This window comes from Hyaena hyaena, unplaced genomic scaffold (genome assembly GCF_003009895.1).
Source record: "Hyaena hyaena isolate Hyena2069 unplaced genomic scaffold, ASM300989v1 scaffold_321, whole genome shotgun sequence".
Taxonomy (NCBI): Eukaryota; Metazoa; Chordata; class Mammalia; order Carnivora; family Hyaenidae; genus Hyaena; species Hyaena hyaena.
Window position 1 is genome coordinate 1,887,199 of NW_024080953.1, and position 18,260 is coordinate 1,905,458.

Consider the following 18,260-nt stretch of genomic DNA (forward strand, 5'->3'; position numbering starts at 1 on the left):
AAGGGTTTGGCAGTCAGAGGGAAAAGGCTCAACTGCACATTCAGAGTTCACTCATCCAAGGAGTCATGCTTGCTACCTCTGTCTGCTCTTTCTTTCAGTCCTATCACAGAGCAATCCGGTTTGAAGGCTCTACGCTGTGTTCTCTCAATGCATGCAAAGTCATAATGTGGGACTGCGAAGTCTTGTTGCAAGAGGTGGCTGCATGCGCCACTACTGCCTTGTGGGTGTTTATGTTTGATCCTCAGTGCTTCTCTGTGTGACTTGGGGTTTTAGAATTAAATAAAAATAGTTAATGTTTTGTTATTTATCGACCAAAGTTAGTCAACTCATTATTAGTTATGCGAAGTACTGAAAAGAAAAATGTTGACAATGTCTAACTACATACCTAGAAGCTAGTTAAAAGTTGTTTTCTCACACACACAGCAAGTTCAGGGGCATATAAGTTAAGCAGATAATAAGAACCTCACTTAAGGTGGGGAGGGAGTGGGGTCCTTGAAGGGCTCCCTGAGGAAGTGACATTTCTGTCTTAGCCTGAGTTCCCCCAAAGGCAGAGCATGAGACAAAATAAATTGTGCAGGTAGTTTATTTGGGAGGTGATCCCAAAGGGCAGGAAGAGAGGGACAGGGGGAGTTAAGAAAAAAAAAGCTAGTTGACCCATTGTTAGGACTGTGAAGTGCTGAAAAAAAGATGTTGATGATATCTAAGTGTATACTTAGCATCTAGTTAAGTCAAAAATTATTTTCTCACATCAAGAAAAAGTTAAAGTTAGGTTCACTAAAAAATAATTTCAAGGAATTAATTTTTACAACTGTTTTGCTAGAAAAATAACAAATTTAAGTTGTAATTACATTCTATTATTATACATATAAATTGCTAGTTTGCATATATAATTGATGCATTAAAGTTTTATAAGTAAATTATATTAAAAGTTACTAAGCAAATAAAGCTATAAATACTAATAAGTTAAATTTTTTTTAAAGTTTTTATACAATCCTTTTTAAAAAAAAATTTTTATATAGTCATTCTTACTTAATCATCCGCTGACTGCTCCTTTTATGTGTACAGATATAGTACATAAACAGATATACAACATATCCATGGTATTAAAATTTCATGGGAGGGGGTAAGCAGGAGAAAAGATGTCTACATGTCTCATTTAAGGGCAATAATTTTTAAAAAGGTTGAGAAATTGGGCTCTCTGTCCAGGACCTCAACCCATTAATATGGATGGGATGCCCAAGTCCTACTCTCTCTCTTTCTCTCTTTCTCTCACACACACACATGCATGCACGCACACACACCAATAATGTCAATAACTTGACTATCTGTTAGAATATCATTATTTGGTTTTCTTAGTGAGAAATTTTCCTCCAGCCTTCTACTTTTGAAAATAACTCTTTTCCTTTACTCATTCAATAACACTAGGATTCATAAGAATTGTATCTAAATCAGGTTTGGTCAAAGATTCAAAGCAAAGCCAACTTTCCTATTCTGTTCATTGTTCATACTGACTTTACCTGATACATGTTTCTGCTGAATCCGTGCCAATTTTGCCTCCTTTGCTTCCTGCAGTTTAGACCACTGGGCATTCAAGTGTTTCATGTTCACTTCATTTTGATTCTTTACACGCTTCCTCAGCAGCTCTTTTAGGACTTCCAGGCGAATCTCCTGTAGTCTTTGAGTAAATTACCAAACATAAAGAAGTATGTGGTATCTCCAACAGACTGTTCTACTAGACAGAAAGGGAACACCTGCCATAAACAAGATCTTCTCTTTGAACTGGTATCATATTCATGTATTTTAAAAAAAACATTCTGGCAAAAGTGTGACAGATAGATTGGGTGTTTGGGGGAGGTAACTCAACAGCGGGTCTCTCCATAACAGGAATATGTCTGGGTGTAGTTCTGAAAGGCAAAAAAGAGTATGCTAGGTTAAAAAAAAAAAAGGCTCTCTAGGCAGATGGGCCTAAATGAACAACAAAATGTATGTGCACAGTTCAGGGTCAACAGATGTTGGCTAGAAGGTTAAGTAACAGAAGTGAAGAGAAAATGAGGCAGATGCTATCTTAAGGAATAAATGGGAAAATGCCAGGGTCTGGTATATACAGATGCTCAGTCAATCTTTGCCTCCCTTCCCCTCACCTTCCCCTCATTCAGCCAGAGCTATTTGCTCATGTGTATACAACCATGTACAGATGACTTCAAAATCTGTACCTCAAGGCCAGGTATTTCTGAGCCAGAATCCTTGTCTACCTGAATTTCCAGCTATCCCCTGACAACTGAAAAAAACCCTGCTCATTTTGTTCCCCCGGAAATCTACTCCTTCTTATATCTTCTTCCCTCCCCTATTGATTCCTCTTCTAAAGCACTTCTTGTATCCATTCCCTAGCTCATGTTTTTGTCAACCCTCTCCTAACTTGGAGTCTAGTTGCTAATCTAGTCTCTCCTCCTTCCAATCTTGCGCCTCACAGCTGCCAAGATTTTCCTTCCTAAAATAGAATTTGAACATTTTACTCTTACTTAAAAATTCATAGAGTAATTCATTCAGCAACTCATTTGTCAAATATTTATTAAGTGCTCACCATATGCCAGGCAGGAAATAAACTATGATGAACAAGATAAAACACCTTCTCTCAGGAAGCACTGTTCTGGGGCGCCTGGGTGGCTTAGTCGGTTAAGCGTCCGACTTTCGCTTAGGTCACGATCTCGCGGTTCGTGAGTTCGAGCCCTGCGTCGGGCTCTGTGCTGACTGCCAGCTCAGAGCCTGAAGCCTGTTTCAGTCTGTGACTCCCTCTCTCTCTGACCCTCCCCTGCTCACGCTGTCTCTCTCTCTCTCCTAGAAATAAATAAAACATTAAAAAAAAAGAAGCACTGTTCTACTGGAGCAGACATATCAACTAACATTTTATAAGACAAGGAGATAAATACTGGACCAAAAGAATAAAAAGACTGTGGGAGAAGAAATGACAGAGCATCTATGTTTAGCACTACTTCCAGTAGATGCGGGGAAGGTAGGAAAGACTTCCTTACAGGAGCCATTTACTCTGTAGTCTTGAGGATAAACAAGGATTGAGATACCACATTGACAAGGAAAAAAACGAGGCCCCAGGAGAGGAAGCTGAATGTTCAGCTCAAAGGACTAAAGACAGAACAAATATGTCATGCTGGTGGAGCTTCTCAAAGTGATTGTACAGGGGAAGGTGTAGACGTAGTAACATATGAAAATGGAAAACAGGTATTATTTAAAAACTAAGCCACACACCAATAGTCACCTTTCTCTCTGGAGTTAGAAATCCAAGTTTCAGTTCTCAGTTTTCATCACTTATCTCAATTCCTTCAGCCATAAATTGATATAAAAGAAACTATCCCATAAGGTTGTTCTAAGCATTAAATGAGTTAATGTCTACAATGTGGTAGAACAGTGGTTCCCAAACCTGAGCATGCATCAGATTACCTGAAGCCTACTGCCTAACTCGGTAGGTCTGGGGTGGGGCCTGAAAATCTGCATTTCTAACAAGTTCCCCGGTAATGCTAATGCAGCTGGGTTGTGTACCACACTTTGAGACCTCCTGGCTTGGAACAAACATGGCTCCAGTACGTAGTAAGCACTCCACATGTGTAACATGCTCTATGAGCATCATCATCATCATCGTCACTAATATTATTATATACCTGATGGTTTCTTACCCTTCAACACCCAGCTCAGAGGCTACCTTCTCTGTTTTCCCAAATCTCCACTCACCCCAAGCCGAAATAGCCAGAAATATTTTAATGTTTTAATGTCCTTCTGATAAGAATATACCTCTCCAAATTGCAGCACTAAATTTAATTTTCTACAGACAGAATTGGGTACCTGATGATACTACTTTGCCCCAAAGTACATTACATTCTATTTAGCTGCAAGCTTTTACCAAAATATCACACAGTCTGAATTCAGGATTAAAAGAAGGTGTTGTAAAAAGATAAACATAATTTGAATTCAGAATCACATTGAGTCTAACTCTCCTGTGTCTTAACTCTCCTTCAGGCAAGCACGCTGTCAGGGGCCGTGGTAGCATTGCTATGAGTAACAAAGTGCCTCTGTGCAACCTGGAACAAAGGACAACCTCAACAAGTTCCCTTCCTTTTCTTTCTTTCTTGCTGTAGACCTGTAATTTGGGGAATTTCATCATTTCTACACCTTCCAAGGACAGCCTCATTACTGAAAATACATCAGTTAAATGACTGAAAACCAAAAGTACCTCAGCATATTGTTGTTTATGAGTTCATTTCCTAACTGAGGAATTCCACACTTTTGTCTTTTAAGTAGAAAATGCCCTGTTAGCTGTAGCTAGAACCCAAGTCATCTTGACTATGAATCCAGTACAAGGGGGAATAGGAGACAGTATTAGCTAGGAGGCTGATGGATATGAAGAGGGCAAAGGCCTAGGCAAAATGGCATTGGGAATTAACAGAAAGGGTCAGTTTGACTGGTGCAGCCACTCTGGAAAACAGTATGGAGATTACTCAAAAAAATTAAAAATAGAACTGCCCTACGACCCAGCAATTGCACTACTAGGTATTTATCCAAGGAATACAGGTATGCTGTTTCAAAGCGGCACATGCACCCCAATGTTTATAGTAGCATTATCAACATTAGCCAAAGTATGGAAAGAGCCCAATGTCCATGATGGATGAATGGGTAAAGATGTAGTATATATATACAATGGAGTATTTACTCAGCAATCAACAAGAATGAAATCTTACCATTTGCAACTATGTGGATGGAACTAGAGGGTATTGCTAAGTGAAATTAGTCAGAGAAAGAGAAATATCATATGACTTCATCCATATGAGGACTTTAAGATACAAAACAGATGACCATAAGGGAAGGGAGGCAAAAATAATATAAAACCAGAGTGGGACAAAACATAAGAGACTCTTAAATATGGAGAACAAACAGAGGGTTACTGGATGGATTGTGGGACGGAGGGTGGGTTAAATAGGTAAGGAGCATTAAGGAATCTACTCCTGAAATCATTGTTGCACTATATGTTAACTAACTTGGATATAAATTTAAAAAGTAAATTTAAAAAAATTAGTAAAAACTACTGAAAAATTTAAATGCTCAAAATCTTTTTAGTTACCAACTATTGTTAGAAATAATTGGGAGAGGGGTGCCTGGGTGGCTCAGTAGGTTAAGCGTCCAACTTCAGCTCAGGTCATGATCTCACAGTTGGTGGGTTCGAGCCCCAAGTCGGGCTCTGTGCTGACAGCTCAGAGCCTGGAACCTGCTTCAGATTCTGTGTCTCCCACTCTCTCTGACCCTCCCCTGCTCACACTCTCTCTCTCTCTTTCTCAGAAATAAATAAAACATTAAAAAAAATAAAAAAAAGAAATAATTGGAAGAAATATACACTTGAATTAAAAGAAAAAAATAAAGAAATAAAAAGGGAAAAAGAACTAAAATATGGTACAAGGCAGGTATACCTTGAACACATGTGAAAATAACCAGTTAAAAAAGACCATATACCTCATGATTCTATGCATATGAAATTTCCAGTAAAGACAAATACCAAGAGACAGAAAGTAGGTGAATATTTGTAAAAGATGGTGGAAGGGGGAAATGGAAAGTTTCTTTAATGGATTAGAATTTCTTTAACATTTCTTTCTTGGAGTGGGGAAAGTTTTATAAAATTAGATAGTGATGATGGAAATACAACTCTGTGAATATAGTAAAAATGACTAAAATGTGCATTTTAAAATGGTGAACTCTATGATAGATGAATTGTATCTCAATAAAACTGTTAAAAATAAAAATTTTTTAAAAAGAGTCAGTTTGAAAGACATTTGCAGAAAGCAGTGGGATTCTGAAATAGTCTAAATTAGATTTTCCCTAAAGAGAAAAGGGAAGTGAAGAATCACTGAATGCTTTGAGGAATTCTTTAAATCGGCGTTCCATGTTTAACTTTACACACAATGAGGGCATTATAGACTTTTATATTATTAGAGAGAAAATTATAGAGCTATTATTCCTGAAGGAACCAGCAACCCAATTTCCTATCTCTACAGTTGGAGGGTTCCTTCTGAGCCCACATATTTGGGAAAATCCTTTACAGATAAAAAGTATTTAAGGGGCACCTAGGTGGCTCAGTAGGTTAAGCGCCAATTTTGGCTGAGCTCATGATCTCACAGTTCAAGCCCCACATTGGGCTCTGTGCTGACAGCTCAGAGCCTGGAGCCTGCTTGTGATCCTGTCTCCTCTCTCTGTCCCTCCCCCACTCATGCTCTGTCTCTCGCTCTAAAAAATAAAATAAACATTTAAAAAAAAAAAAAGTATTTACATGACTCCACCAGTGCAGGTGTAGATGTCTGGGTAATCTAGAACTTACTTTTCAATCTCCTGCTCTCTGAAGGCCCATTCCTTCCTCTCCATCGCATTCATCATCCTCCTCCGCTTCTCAAACTGGGAGGTGTCACTCAGGCAGGGAAGAGTGGCTTCCCAAGCACGCTTCTCCCGGGCACGTTCTATCATCTCAACCTCAGCCTGTCCTGCTGGGAGCCCTCGACCTGGATGACGAAGCAAAGCACTTTAGAAACACAAGGACAAACCCATGTTCCTTTCAGTATTTAATTTACTCCCTTTCAGTTTCTGTCCTTTTTAAATTCAAGGGTTAAGACAGGATGAAATGATATTGGGAAACAAGCTGTGCCCTGTACTGCCTCTTGTTATTCAGCCAGAAGACATTTTGGCTATCCATAACATGCTAGACAGTATTTCAAAAATATTATGTGACTACTGAATAATCATACCTTGAAATGCCCTATATTAGACAAATCAGTATTTTGAAATGCAAAAAAATACCAAAGTAACTTACAGCTGGTAAGTGATTAAAATCAGGATTTGAACATGACAATCTGACCCTTGTGGTTTTATGTACTACTCTATACTTCCTATTAGAGAAATAAAAACAAAAATGAATTATACAGACAAGCCAACAGTTAATCACATTCAACAGTGAGTTGCAAGCTTTTCCTCTAAGATCAGTAACAAAACAACAGCCTACTCTTATCACTACTATTCAACATAGTACCGGAAGTCCTACCCAGAGTAATCAGGCAAAAAAGAAATAAAAGCCAACCAAGCTGAAAAGGAAGTGGTAAAATGGTCTCCATTTGCAGATAACATGATTTTATATATAGAAAACTATAAAGGCTATCAAAATGGTTAGACTAACATATGAATGCAGTAAAGTTGCAGAATACAATATCAACATATAAAAATCAGATGCATTTTAAATACTAACAATAAACTACAAGAAATAAAGAAAATAATGCCATTTACAAAAATAATAGGAACAAATTTAACCAAGGAAGTAAAAGATCTATATAATAACTATAAACTAAACTTTATAATTTATAAGAACTATAAAACATAATGAAAGAAACTGAGGATGACAAAAATAAATGGAAAAATATTCCATATTCATGGATTGGAAGAATTAATATTGTTAAAATACTCATACTATGCAAGGCCATCCACAGATTTGATATAATCCCTAATAAGGATCCCAATGACATTTTTTCACCGAAATAGAAAAGCAAAATTCCTATGGAACCAAAGAGCCAAAGGCAACCTTGAGAAAGAAAAACAAAGCTGAAGGCATCATACTTTCTGGTTTCAAAGTATATTATAAAACTACAGTAACCAAAACAGTATAGTACTGGCATAAAAATAAACACAAAGACACAAACAGAATCAAAAGCCCAGAAATAAACCCATATATAGTCAACTAATATTTGACGAGGAGGCCAAGAATACTCAACAGGCAAAAGATATCCTCTTCAATAAATGGTAATGGAAAAATTGTTTATTCACATGCAAAAGAGTGAATAAGTTCTAGAGATCTAATGTACAGCATGGTGATGCTAGTTAACAATAATATAGTATATAATTGAAAGCTGCCAAGAAAGCAGTTCTTAAGTGTTTTACACACACCAAAAAAAAAAAACAAAAAACAAAATGGTACTATGTGAGGTAATAGGTGTGTTAAATAATCTTATTGTGGTAATCATTTTGCAAAAAATACGTATATAAAGTCATGGTGTCGTGTGCCCTAAGTTTACACAATATGTCAAATATATCTCAGGAAAGCTGGGGAAAAATGAACTATTCATAAGTAACAATATAATAATCTTTTAATATTTCCATCATATTTTCCTGTATCATTTTGCAGCTTGCTTTTTTACTCAACTTTGTTTTGTGGATGCTAGTCATACTGAGACAAGAGGTCTAATATCATTCTTACATTGCAGGACTCTACCAAAATTTAAGCTACCTTCTCAAAAGTGATGTTTTAGATTGCTTCTAAGTTTTTGATTACACATAGTAATGCTGCAACAAACATCCTTGTACTGGTCTCCTTAGGCCCATATGCAAATTTCTGTAATTCTTAGAAGGATCTAAAAGTCTAGCAACTAGATCATGAAATATAATCATTTAAAATTTTTCTGAATACTGCCAAATTTGCCTCCCAGAAGTATAATTTTGCTCAAGCCTTCTGAGATTCCCTGGTGCTCTCCCACAGCCCATGCTTCCTTCCTTCCTCCCACATTGTTTCTGCCTAACCTCATTTGCTTTTTGTAGTCCTAACAAATACTTAATACTAGTTCACAGATTTTTAAAAAAATATCACTGAAAGTGTAATCTGTGGTAGTTATATTGTACTTGTTGCTTTTGTATGATTTATGGGAAAAAAAGAGGAAAGAGACTGAATTACATAGGCACAGCTATGCTCGGAATAGGGATTTGTATTACAATTACTTGAAGGTATAAAATGTTTAGGGGAGAAATCCTATGTATTTAAGCATAACTCTTCCCATTTATTAACATGGTATTCCTCCCATTTTATCAAATATTTGTTCATGTGCTTAAGGAATAATTTACATTTTTCTCCATAATGCTGTGCACATGTTTTTCTTAAATGACATTCCTAGGTACTTTGTTATTTGTCAGTATTAAAAATATGATATTTTCAATTATATGTTTCTTTTTTTTTTTACTTTTTTTTAATGTTTTATTTATTTCTAGGAGAGAGAGAGAGAGAGACAGCGTGAGCAGGGGAGGGTCAGAGAGAGAGGGAGATACAGACTCTGAAACAGGCTCCAGGCTCTGAGTTGGCAGTCAGCACATAGCCCGACGCGGGGCTCGAACCCACGAACCGCGAGATCATGACCTAAGCGAAAGTCGGACGCTTAACCGACTAAGCCACCCAGGCGCCCCTTCAATTATATGTTTCAATTCTAATTAAATGTTGTTCATATATAGGAAAGATACTGATCTTTGCATAATGATTCTATAATCAGCTACCTTGTTGGACTTAGGTTCTTAGTTCTGGTGATTTGTTACTTCATTCGATTTTCCAAATGAGTACATTGTCTGCAAATAAAGATAGTTATGCTTCTTATTTCTAATCTTTATACCTCAATTTTTCTCTCTTTACTGCAGGGACTTAGTATTTCTCAACCAAAATGATATTACTGCTACTTTCAGTGAACAATTCTTTTTTTTTTTTTCTTAAATAGTTTATTGTCAAGTTGGTTTCCATATGGAATCCAGTGCTCATCACAACAAGTGCCTCCTCCATGCCCATCATCATCAGCTCCCTCTCCCCAACCCCCATCAGCCCTCAGTTTGTTCTCAGCATTCAAGAGTCTCTCATGGTTTGCCTGCCTCCCTCTCCCCAACTATTTGTCCCATTCTTCTCCCTCATGGTCCTACCTTAAGTTCCTCCTAATCCATCTATATGTGCAAATATATGGTATCTGTCCTTCTCTGCCTGAATTATTTCACTCAGCATAACACTCTCAAGGTCCATCCATGTTGCTATAAATGGCCAGATTTCATTCTTTCTATTTGCCATGTTGTATTCCATTGTATAGATAAACCACATCATCTTGGTCAGTTGATGGACACTTAGGCTCTTTCCGTGTTTTGGCAATTGATGAGAGTCCTGCTATGAACATTGGGGTCCATGTGCCCCTATGCATCAGCACTCCAGTATCCCTTGGATCAATTCCCAGCAATGCTATTGCTGGGTCATAGGGGAGTTCTATTGTTAATTTTTTGAGGAACCTCCACACTGTTTTCCAGAGGAGTTGCACCAGTTTACATTCCGACCAGCAGTGTAGGAGGGTGCCTGTTTCTCCACAACCTCACAGCCATCTAGAGTCTCCTGATTTGTTCATTTTAGCCACTCTGATCAGCGTAAGGTGGTAGCTCAGTGTGGTTTTGATCTGTATTTCCCTGATGATGAGGGACGCTGAGCATCGTTTCATGTGCCTGTTGACCATCTGGACGTCGTCTTTGGAGAAGTGTCTGTTCCTGTCTTCTGCCCATTTCTTCACTGGATTATTTGTTTTTCAGGTGGGGAGTTTGGTGAGTTCCTTATAGATTTTGGATACGAGCCCTTTATCTGATATGTCATTTGCAACTATCTTTTCCCATTCAGTCAGTTGCCTATCAGTTTTATTGATTGTTTCCTTTGCAGAAGCTTTTTATCTTGATGAGGTTCCAATAGTTCATTTTTGCTCTTGATTGCCTTGCCTTTGGGGATGTATCAAGTAAGAAAATGCTGTGGTTGAGGTCAAGGAGGTTGTTTCCTGCTTTCCCCTCTGGGGTTTTGATGGTTTCCTGTCTCACATTCAGGTCCTTCATCCATTTTGAGTTTATTTTTGTGTATGGTGTAAGAAAATGATCTAGTTTCATTCTTCTGCATTTTGCTGCCCAGTTCTCCCAGCATCATCTGTTAAAGAGGCTGTCTTCTTTCCATTGGAAACTCTTTCCTGCTTTGTCAAAGATTAATTGGCCAAACATCTGTGGGTCCGATTCTGAGTTCTCTATTCTCTTCCATTGGTCTATGTGTCTGTTTTTGTGCCAATACCATACTGTCTTGATGACTACAGCTTTATAGTAGAGGCTAAAGTCTGCGATGGTGATGCCTCCCGTTTTGGTTTTCTTCTTCAATATTACTTTGGCTATTCGGGGTCTGTTGTGGTGCCATATAAATTTTAGGATCTAAGTTTATTCTAGTTTTGTGAAGAATGCTGGTGCAATTATAATTGGGATAGCACTGAATGTGTAGATTGCTTTGGGTAGTAAGGATATTTTAACACTATTTATTCTTCCGATCCATGAGCATGGAATGTTTTTCCATTTCTTTCTATCTTCTTCAATTTCCTTCATAAGTTTTCTATAATTTTCAGCATACAGATCTTTGACATCTTTGGTTAGGTTTACTCCTAGGTATTTTATGGCTTTTTGTGCAATTGTGAATGGAATCAGTTTCTTGATTTCTCTTTCTGTTGCTTCACTATTGGTGTATAAAAATGCAACCGATTTCGGTACACTGATTTTGTACCCTACAACTTTGCTGATTTCATGGATCAGTTCTGGTAGCTTCTGGTGGAGTCTGTCAGGTTTTCTATGTAGAGCATCATGTTGTCTGCGAAAAGTGAAAGTTTGACTTCTTCTTTACCAATTCTGATGCCTTTTATTGCTTTTTGTTGTCTGATGGCTGATGCTAGGATTTCCAGCACTATGTTAAACAATAGTGGTGAGAGTGGACATCCGTGTCGTGTTCCTGATTTCAGTGAGAAAGCTCAGTTTTTCCCCATTGAGGATGATGTTAGCTGAGGGCTTCTCATGACGTTTAAGTAAGTTCCTTCTGTCCCGACTTTCTCGAGGGTCTTTATTAAGAAGGGACGCTGTATTCTGTCACATGCTTTTCCTGCATCTATTGAAAGGATCATATGTTTTTTATCTTTTCTTTTGTTAATGTGATGTATCACATTGATTGATTTGCGAATATTAAACAAGCCCTGTAACCCAGGAATGAATCCCACCTGATCATGGTGGATAATTCTTTTTATGTGCTGTTGAACTCGATTTGCAAGTATCTTCTTGAGGATTTTTGCATCCATATTCATCAAGGATATTGGCCTGTAGTTCTCTTTTATGGCTGGGTCTCTGTCTGGCTTGGGAATCAAAGTGATGCTGGCTTCGTAGAATGAGTCCAGAAGTTTTCCTTCGATGTCTATTTTTTGGAATAGCTTGAGAAGAATTGGGATTAATTCTGTTTTAAATGTCTGGTAGAATTCCCCAGGGAAGCCATCAGGTCCAGGGCTCTTATTTGTTGGGAGATTTTTGATCACTGATTCGATTTCTTCACTCGTTATGGGTCTGTTCAGGTTTTCTATTTCTTCCCGTGTGAATTTTGGTAGTGAGTGTGTGTTTAGGAATTTGTCCATTTCTTCTAAGTTGTCCAATTTGTTGGCATATAATTTTTCATAGTATTCCCTGATAATTGCTTGTATTTCTGAGGGGTTGGTTGTAATAAGTCCATTTTCATTCATAATTTTGTCTATTTGGGTGCTCTCTCTTTTCTTTTTGATAAGCCTGGCTAGAGGTTTGTCAATTTTGTTTACTTTTTCAAAAAACCAACTCTTGGTTTCATTGATCTGTTCAATTGTTTCTTTGGTCTCTATGTTGTTTATTTCTGCTCTAATTTTTACTATTTCTCTTCTTCTACTGGGTTTAGGGCGTTCTTGTTGCTCTGCCTCTAGCTCCTTTAGGTGAGCTGTTAGATTTTGGACTTGTGCTTTTTCTAATCTCTTGAAATAGGCCTGGAGAGCAATGTACTTTCCTCTTAGGACTGCCTTGGCCGCATCCCATAGATTTTGAATTGTTGTGTTTTCATTTTCATTTGTTTCCATATATTTTTTAATTTCCTCTCTAATTGCCTGATTGGCCCATTCATTCTTTAGAAGGGTGTTCTTTAACCTCCATGTTTTTGGCGGTTTTCCAGACTTCTTCCTGTAATTGATTTCAAGTTTCAAAGCATTGTGATCTGACAGTGTGCATGGTATGATCTCTATTCTTTTATATTTATTGAGGGCTGCTTTATGTCCCAGTATGTGATCTATCTTGGAGAATGTGCCATGCGCACTTGAGAAGAAAGTAAATTCCCTGGCCTCAGGATGTAAAGTTCTAAATATATCCGTCAGATCCATCTGGTCCAATGTGTCTTTCAAGTCCATTATTTCTTTAGTGATTTTCTGTCTGGTTGACCTATCCATTGCTGTAAGCGGAGTATTAAAGTCCCCTGCTATTAGCACATTCTTATCTATAAGCTTGTTTCTGTTTGTGATTAATTGTTTTAGATATTTAGGTGCTCCCATATTCGGTGCGTAGACATTTATGATTGTTAGTTCTTCCTGATGGATGGACCCTGTAATTATTATGTAGTGCCCTTCTTCATCTCTTGTGATTGTCTTTAATTTAAAGTCCAGTTTGTCTGATATAAGTATCGCTACTCCGGCTTTCTTTTGATTTCCTGTAGCATGATATATATTTCTCCATCCCCTTACTTTTAATCTGAAGGTATCTTCCCGTCTAAAATGAGTTTCTTGTAGACAGCATATTGATGGATTTTGTTTTTTAATCCATTCTGCTACCCTATGTCTTTTGATTGGAGCATTCAGCCCATTTACATTCAGTGTTATTATTGAAATATGTGGGTTTAGAGTCTTTGTATCTTTTGTAGGGTTCATGTTTGTGGTGGTGTCTCTGGTATCTTTGTTCCTTGCAACCTTTCCTTCAGAGCATCCCCCTCAGGATTTCTTGTAGGGCTGGCTTCGTGGTGACAAATTCTTTCAATTTCTGTTTATTTGGAAAGGTTTTTATCTCTCCTTCTATTTTGAATGACAGGCTTGCTGGATAGAGGATTCTTGGCTGCATATTTTTACTGTTCATCACATTGAAGATTTCCTGCCATTCCTTTCTAGCCTGCCAAGTTTCAGTAGATAGGTCTGTCACCACTCTGATAGCTTTCTCTTTGTATGTTAGGGCCCTTTTATCCCTAGCTGCTTTCAGAATTCTCTCTTTGTGCTTGTATTTTGCCAGTTTCATTATGATATGTTGTGCAGAAGATCGATTCAAATTACATCTGAGGGGTGCTCTCTGTGCCTCTTGGATTTCAACGTCTGTTTCCTTCCCCAGATTGGGGAAGTTCTCGGCTCTAATTTGTTCAAGGACTCCTTAAATGCCTTTCCCTCTTTCTTCCTCTTCTGTAATTCCTATGATATAGATATTGTTCCGTTTGATTGTATGGCTGAGCTCTCGAACTCTCCGTTCATGTTCCTGGATCAGTTTATCTCTCTTTTTCTCGGCTTCCTCTTTTTCTATAATTGTGTCTTCTAATTCACCTATTCTCCTATCTGCCTCTTCAAGCCGTGCATTGGATGCCTCCATTTTATTATGCATCTCATTTATAGCATTTTTTAATTCATCACAACTATTTTTAAGCTCCATAGTCTTTTTAGCATTAGTTTCTCTGATGTCTTTCATGCCTTTTTCAAGCCCAGCGATGAATTTTATGAGTATTGTTCTAAATTCTTGTTCAGTTATGTTGCTTATATCTGTATTGAGCAGTTCTTTAGCTTTCATTTCTTCCTGGAATTTCTTTAGAGGAGAGTTCTTCCGTTTCGTCATTTTGGCTAGCTTTCTGTCTCTTGTTAGTTTTAAAAGCTTGTTATGCACTCTGCACCTGCGAGTACTGCTGTATCAAAGAAGGCTCTTTGTCTAGGGCCTTTCTGTTTAGGAAGTGTTCTTTGAATGGTGTCTCTTGGTCTCTCTTGTTAAGACTTTGGTTATTTTGTTTCCCTACTTGTAGTGGTATTTGGGACTCTCCACCATGTGTACTTTGACTTGTTTCTTGAGGTAGCTCTGGAAAAGAAAACAGACAAACACACAGGGAACAAAAGCACACAAACACACACACAAATCCAACAAACACACAAACTGATGGTGGAAAAGGAAAAGAAAAAAATAAAGTACGGAAAAAGGAAAAAAACAGAGGAAGGAGAAAACACAAATAATAAAAATAAAATAAATAAAAAATAAAAAAGCAAAGAATAGAAAAAAGAAAAAACCCAAAAGATAAAGGACTCTCCAAAAGCCCAAAACCAGAATTCCCAGCTACAAATAAAGAGCAGGATGTATGCAGTGCTGATAGAAGAGCACACACAAAGAGAAGTGACAGGGCAGGGAGGAAGTAAAATTGGACGATGACCATACAGAGAGACTAAGAGGCTTTTATTCAGAGAGAAAGAAGAATATGGTAAGAGCGAGGACAAAGAAATGAAGATAATGTTACTCAGAGAAACTATATAGTCTGATTACTCGAGAGAGAGAGAGAGAGAACGGTAGTGGTGGAGGTATAGCATATACATCTAGAGAATGGATTAAATGTGACTGTGTAAGCAAACCAATGACCAGAGTGCCCAGTCCAGCAGAGGGGAGGGATACGAATGAGATAACGGAAAATATATCTGAATAGAAAGAACTGATCTAGAATTAATCATGGCAGTGCATCCATGTTGGTCTTGCCTCGGGCTCCAGTAAAAAACAAAAACAAAAACAAAAAAAGCAGCTCTGTAGAGGGATGGGCATGGTTTGGTGTAAGCAGATCTTAGCCTCCACTGTGTCCCGTGGGCCACTCCTTGAGGTCCCGCCTTGGTGGTTATGGGGAGAAAAATGGAGGCACCCCAGTCCCCTCTCGAACCAAGCATTGCAACTCACTCTTTTGGGTCTGATCTCTGTATGCCACAGGCATAGCCAAGGCGGGCTGTGCTCTATGTCCCAAGCCATGCCTTGTTTCCAGATCTTAGTCCATGTGCACCACTGATACCGCCCGAAATAAACCCATAGGCCAAGTCCCTCTGAGCAGTTTCAAGCCTGTCACCTCCCCATTGGGGATCTAGTAGAGCTAAAAGAGCGGAGGAGCGGCTTCAGGTGCACCGCTTCCCTTCAGGGTCAAGCTGGCAGCACAGAAGCAGTTTCTCCTGGCGTTGCCTGGGACCGGGGCAACCAGCTCAAGGTCAACTGCACAGCTGGAAACCAGATCACTCTGTGTACTGAGCCGAGGTTTTTCTCTTCTTCAGGGACAGGGACAGTTCCTTGAGCAGCTTCAGGCACTCTTTCTTTTCCCTTTGACTCACCTCGGCTCCCCGCACAGGGGGCTCCCTCCCCTCCTTCCATGTCTCCTGGTCCAGGCCTTTTTTATCTTCCCCAGTTCGCACTCATTCTATGAGGTTGTTTTCTCAGCAGACTCGGTCTCCTTTTCCTCCTAAACTCCTGGATTCTGTAAGGGTTCCTATGGCTTCAGGCCTTCTCCGTTTGAGAGATGGGGGTGAGTGAAATGTACGGAGCTCCCTATTTCTCCACCATCTTGCCTCCTTTCCTCCTGAACAATTATATCTTGTATGGGACTGCCAGATGCAGGACAGGATGTTTAGTGTCCATGCCAGCCTCCTCCCAAACCCCACCAGGAGCATTTCCTTATCATCATTACATTTAAAAATGTAGAGAAAGAACTTTCAGGGATATAGCAGAGTAGGAAGATCCTAGGTTCACCTCATCTCACAGATACAACTAGATACACCCCCATCAGTGTAAATAACAAGAAAAACCTTAAAAACTGGCAGAACAGACTCTCCACACTCATATGCTGAGATGAGGCCACATCAAGAAGGGTAAGAAGACAAAGACATAGTGAAAGCAAAAGGACCCACAGAACTAACTGTCCACAAAAGGGAAGAATGAGGTGGGTACAGAGATAAACAGGTACCCCAAGCACAGGGACCATGGACTGGGAAAACAAATCCCCATTGCATTTGGCTTTGAAGGCCAGAGAGGCCTGGCTTTGCAAGTTCTTAAAATCAGTTGGGTTTAGTACCTGGATCTTAAAAAAATCAGTGGGCTCAGCTCTGGGAGAGCACAGGGTAAGAAAAAAACTGAGTCCCTACTCTTAAAGAGATAGCATAACAAAATGCTCCACTGAAATACAGCACAGAAGCAGCAATTTGAAAAACACCTGGAGTATACAAAGGGGTAGGGATCTTTGGGAAATTTCTCTAGGAACAAAGAGGCTTGCAGGAGCCATTTCCCATCCCCACCCCCCAGGGTAGATACATGGACATTTGCCGGTACCAGCACACCAGGAATAATCTCCACCAACCTTGCTAACAGCACACCCTGCCTACACTTGATCTTAGCCAAAAGGTAAGAAGTGATCACAGCACACCCTGCCTAGTAGTCTTCTGGAGAATCACCCCCTCCAACCCAGCTGGCCTCAGCAGACCTGTCCCTGGCAGCTGCAAGTCCCCTCGCTGGAGACTGACACCACCTTGCTGACAACACTCACTCTGATCCTGTGTCTCCTGTGGAACAACCCTCTGCAGGAGTTCCTCCAAGGCTGGCACTGCACAAGCAATCCAAACATGGTCTACCACCACCCCAAGTGACTCCTGCTCCAGGGAGAGGGGAAGATAACAACACTTACCAGTCCAACTGCAGCCCTAGCAGTGGGCTAGGGACAGACTTCTGGACTAACTGAAGGCCCTGCCCACCAACAAAAACATCTTAGGGGACAACACAGGGAGAGTACCTTGTAGTTTGGTGGTACTGCAGTTCTATCAAACTCCTGGTCAGACTCAACTCAAGCTCAAGGAGACCCCTCACTAGCCAAGTTACATCACAGGGACCAAGGCCTGTCCACAACAGGCAAAGAGAGCCATTGCAGATGGCTGGACTGAAGGCAAATGTGACTCAGCCACAACAGTAGGGCACATGCAGCACACATAGGAGAGGCCTCTGAAGGCCAGGTTCCGGTGAATAGGGGATAGTATACTGCAGGGCACTACAGGAGCTCTTCTCCATACATCCATGGCTTTCAAGAGCAGGAGATGTAAGCTGACTTTCATAATGCACAGAAAATAGACAAAGAGAGTTAGACAAAATGAGGAGACAAATATGTCCCAGATCAAAGTCACAAGAAAGCTAAATGAAATGGAGATAAGCAATACGCTTGACAGAGAATTTAAAGTAATGGGGTCATAAACATACTCACTGGACTGGAGACAAAAGTGAAGGACTTGGTGAGACTCTCAACAAAGACACATAAAATATTAAAAAAAAGAACCAATCAGAGATGAAGAATTCAGTAACTGAAGTTAAAAATACACTAGAGGGGGAAAATAGTAGACTAAAGGAAACTGAAGAACAGATCAGTGACCAAACAGATCAGAGGACAGAGTAGTGGAAAGCAATCAAGCTGAACAGGAGAGGGGAAAAATAGCAATAATAAAAAATGAAAAGAGATTAAGGGAACTCAGCCACACCATCAAGTATAATAACATTCACATTAAAAGGATCCAAGAAGG

General features: G+C 39.3%; 1 protein-coding gene across 3 annotated transcripts in view; it reads right to left on the minus strand.

The window, feature by feature from the left end:
• Window positions 1-18,260, minus strand: part of CFAP91 (cilia and flagella associated protein 91) — a 103,281-nt gene that overhangs the window by 43,770 nt on the left and 41,251 nt on the right. For all 3 annotated transcript variants that reach the window (XR_005531179.1, XM_039248887.1, XM_039248886.1), the window contains exons 7-8: window positions 6,371-6,548; window positions 1,518-1,675 (exon numbers count right to left, since the gene is read on the minus strand). Coding sequence is in view for 2 of the 3 variants with exons in the window: in XM_039248887.1 (XP_039104818.1) it covers window positions 1,518-1,675; window positions 6,371-6,548 (336 nt within the window). In the remaining variant the exon portion in view is untranslated. The remainder of the gene's footprint in view (window positions 1-1,517; window positions 1,676-6,370; window positions 6,549-18,260) is intronic.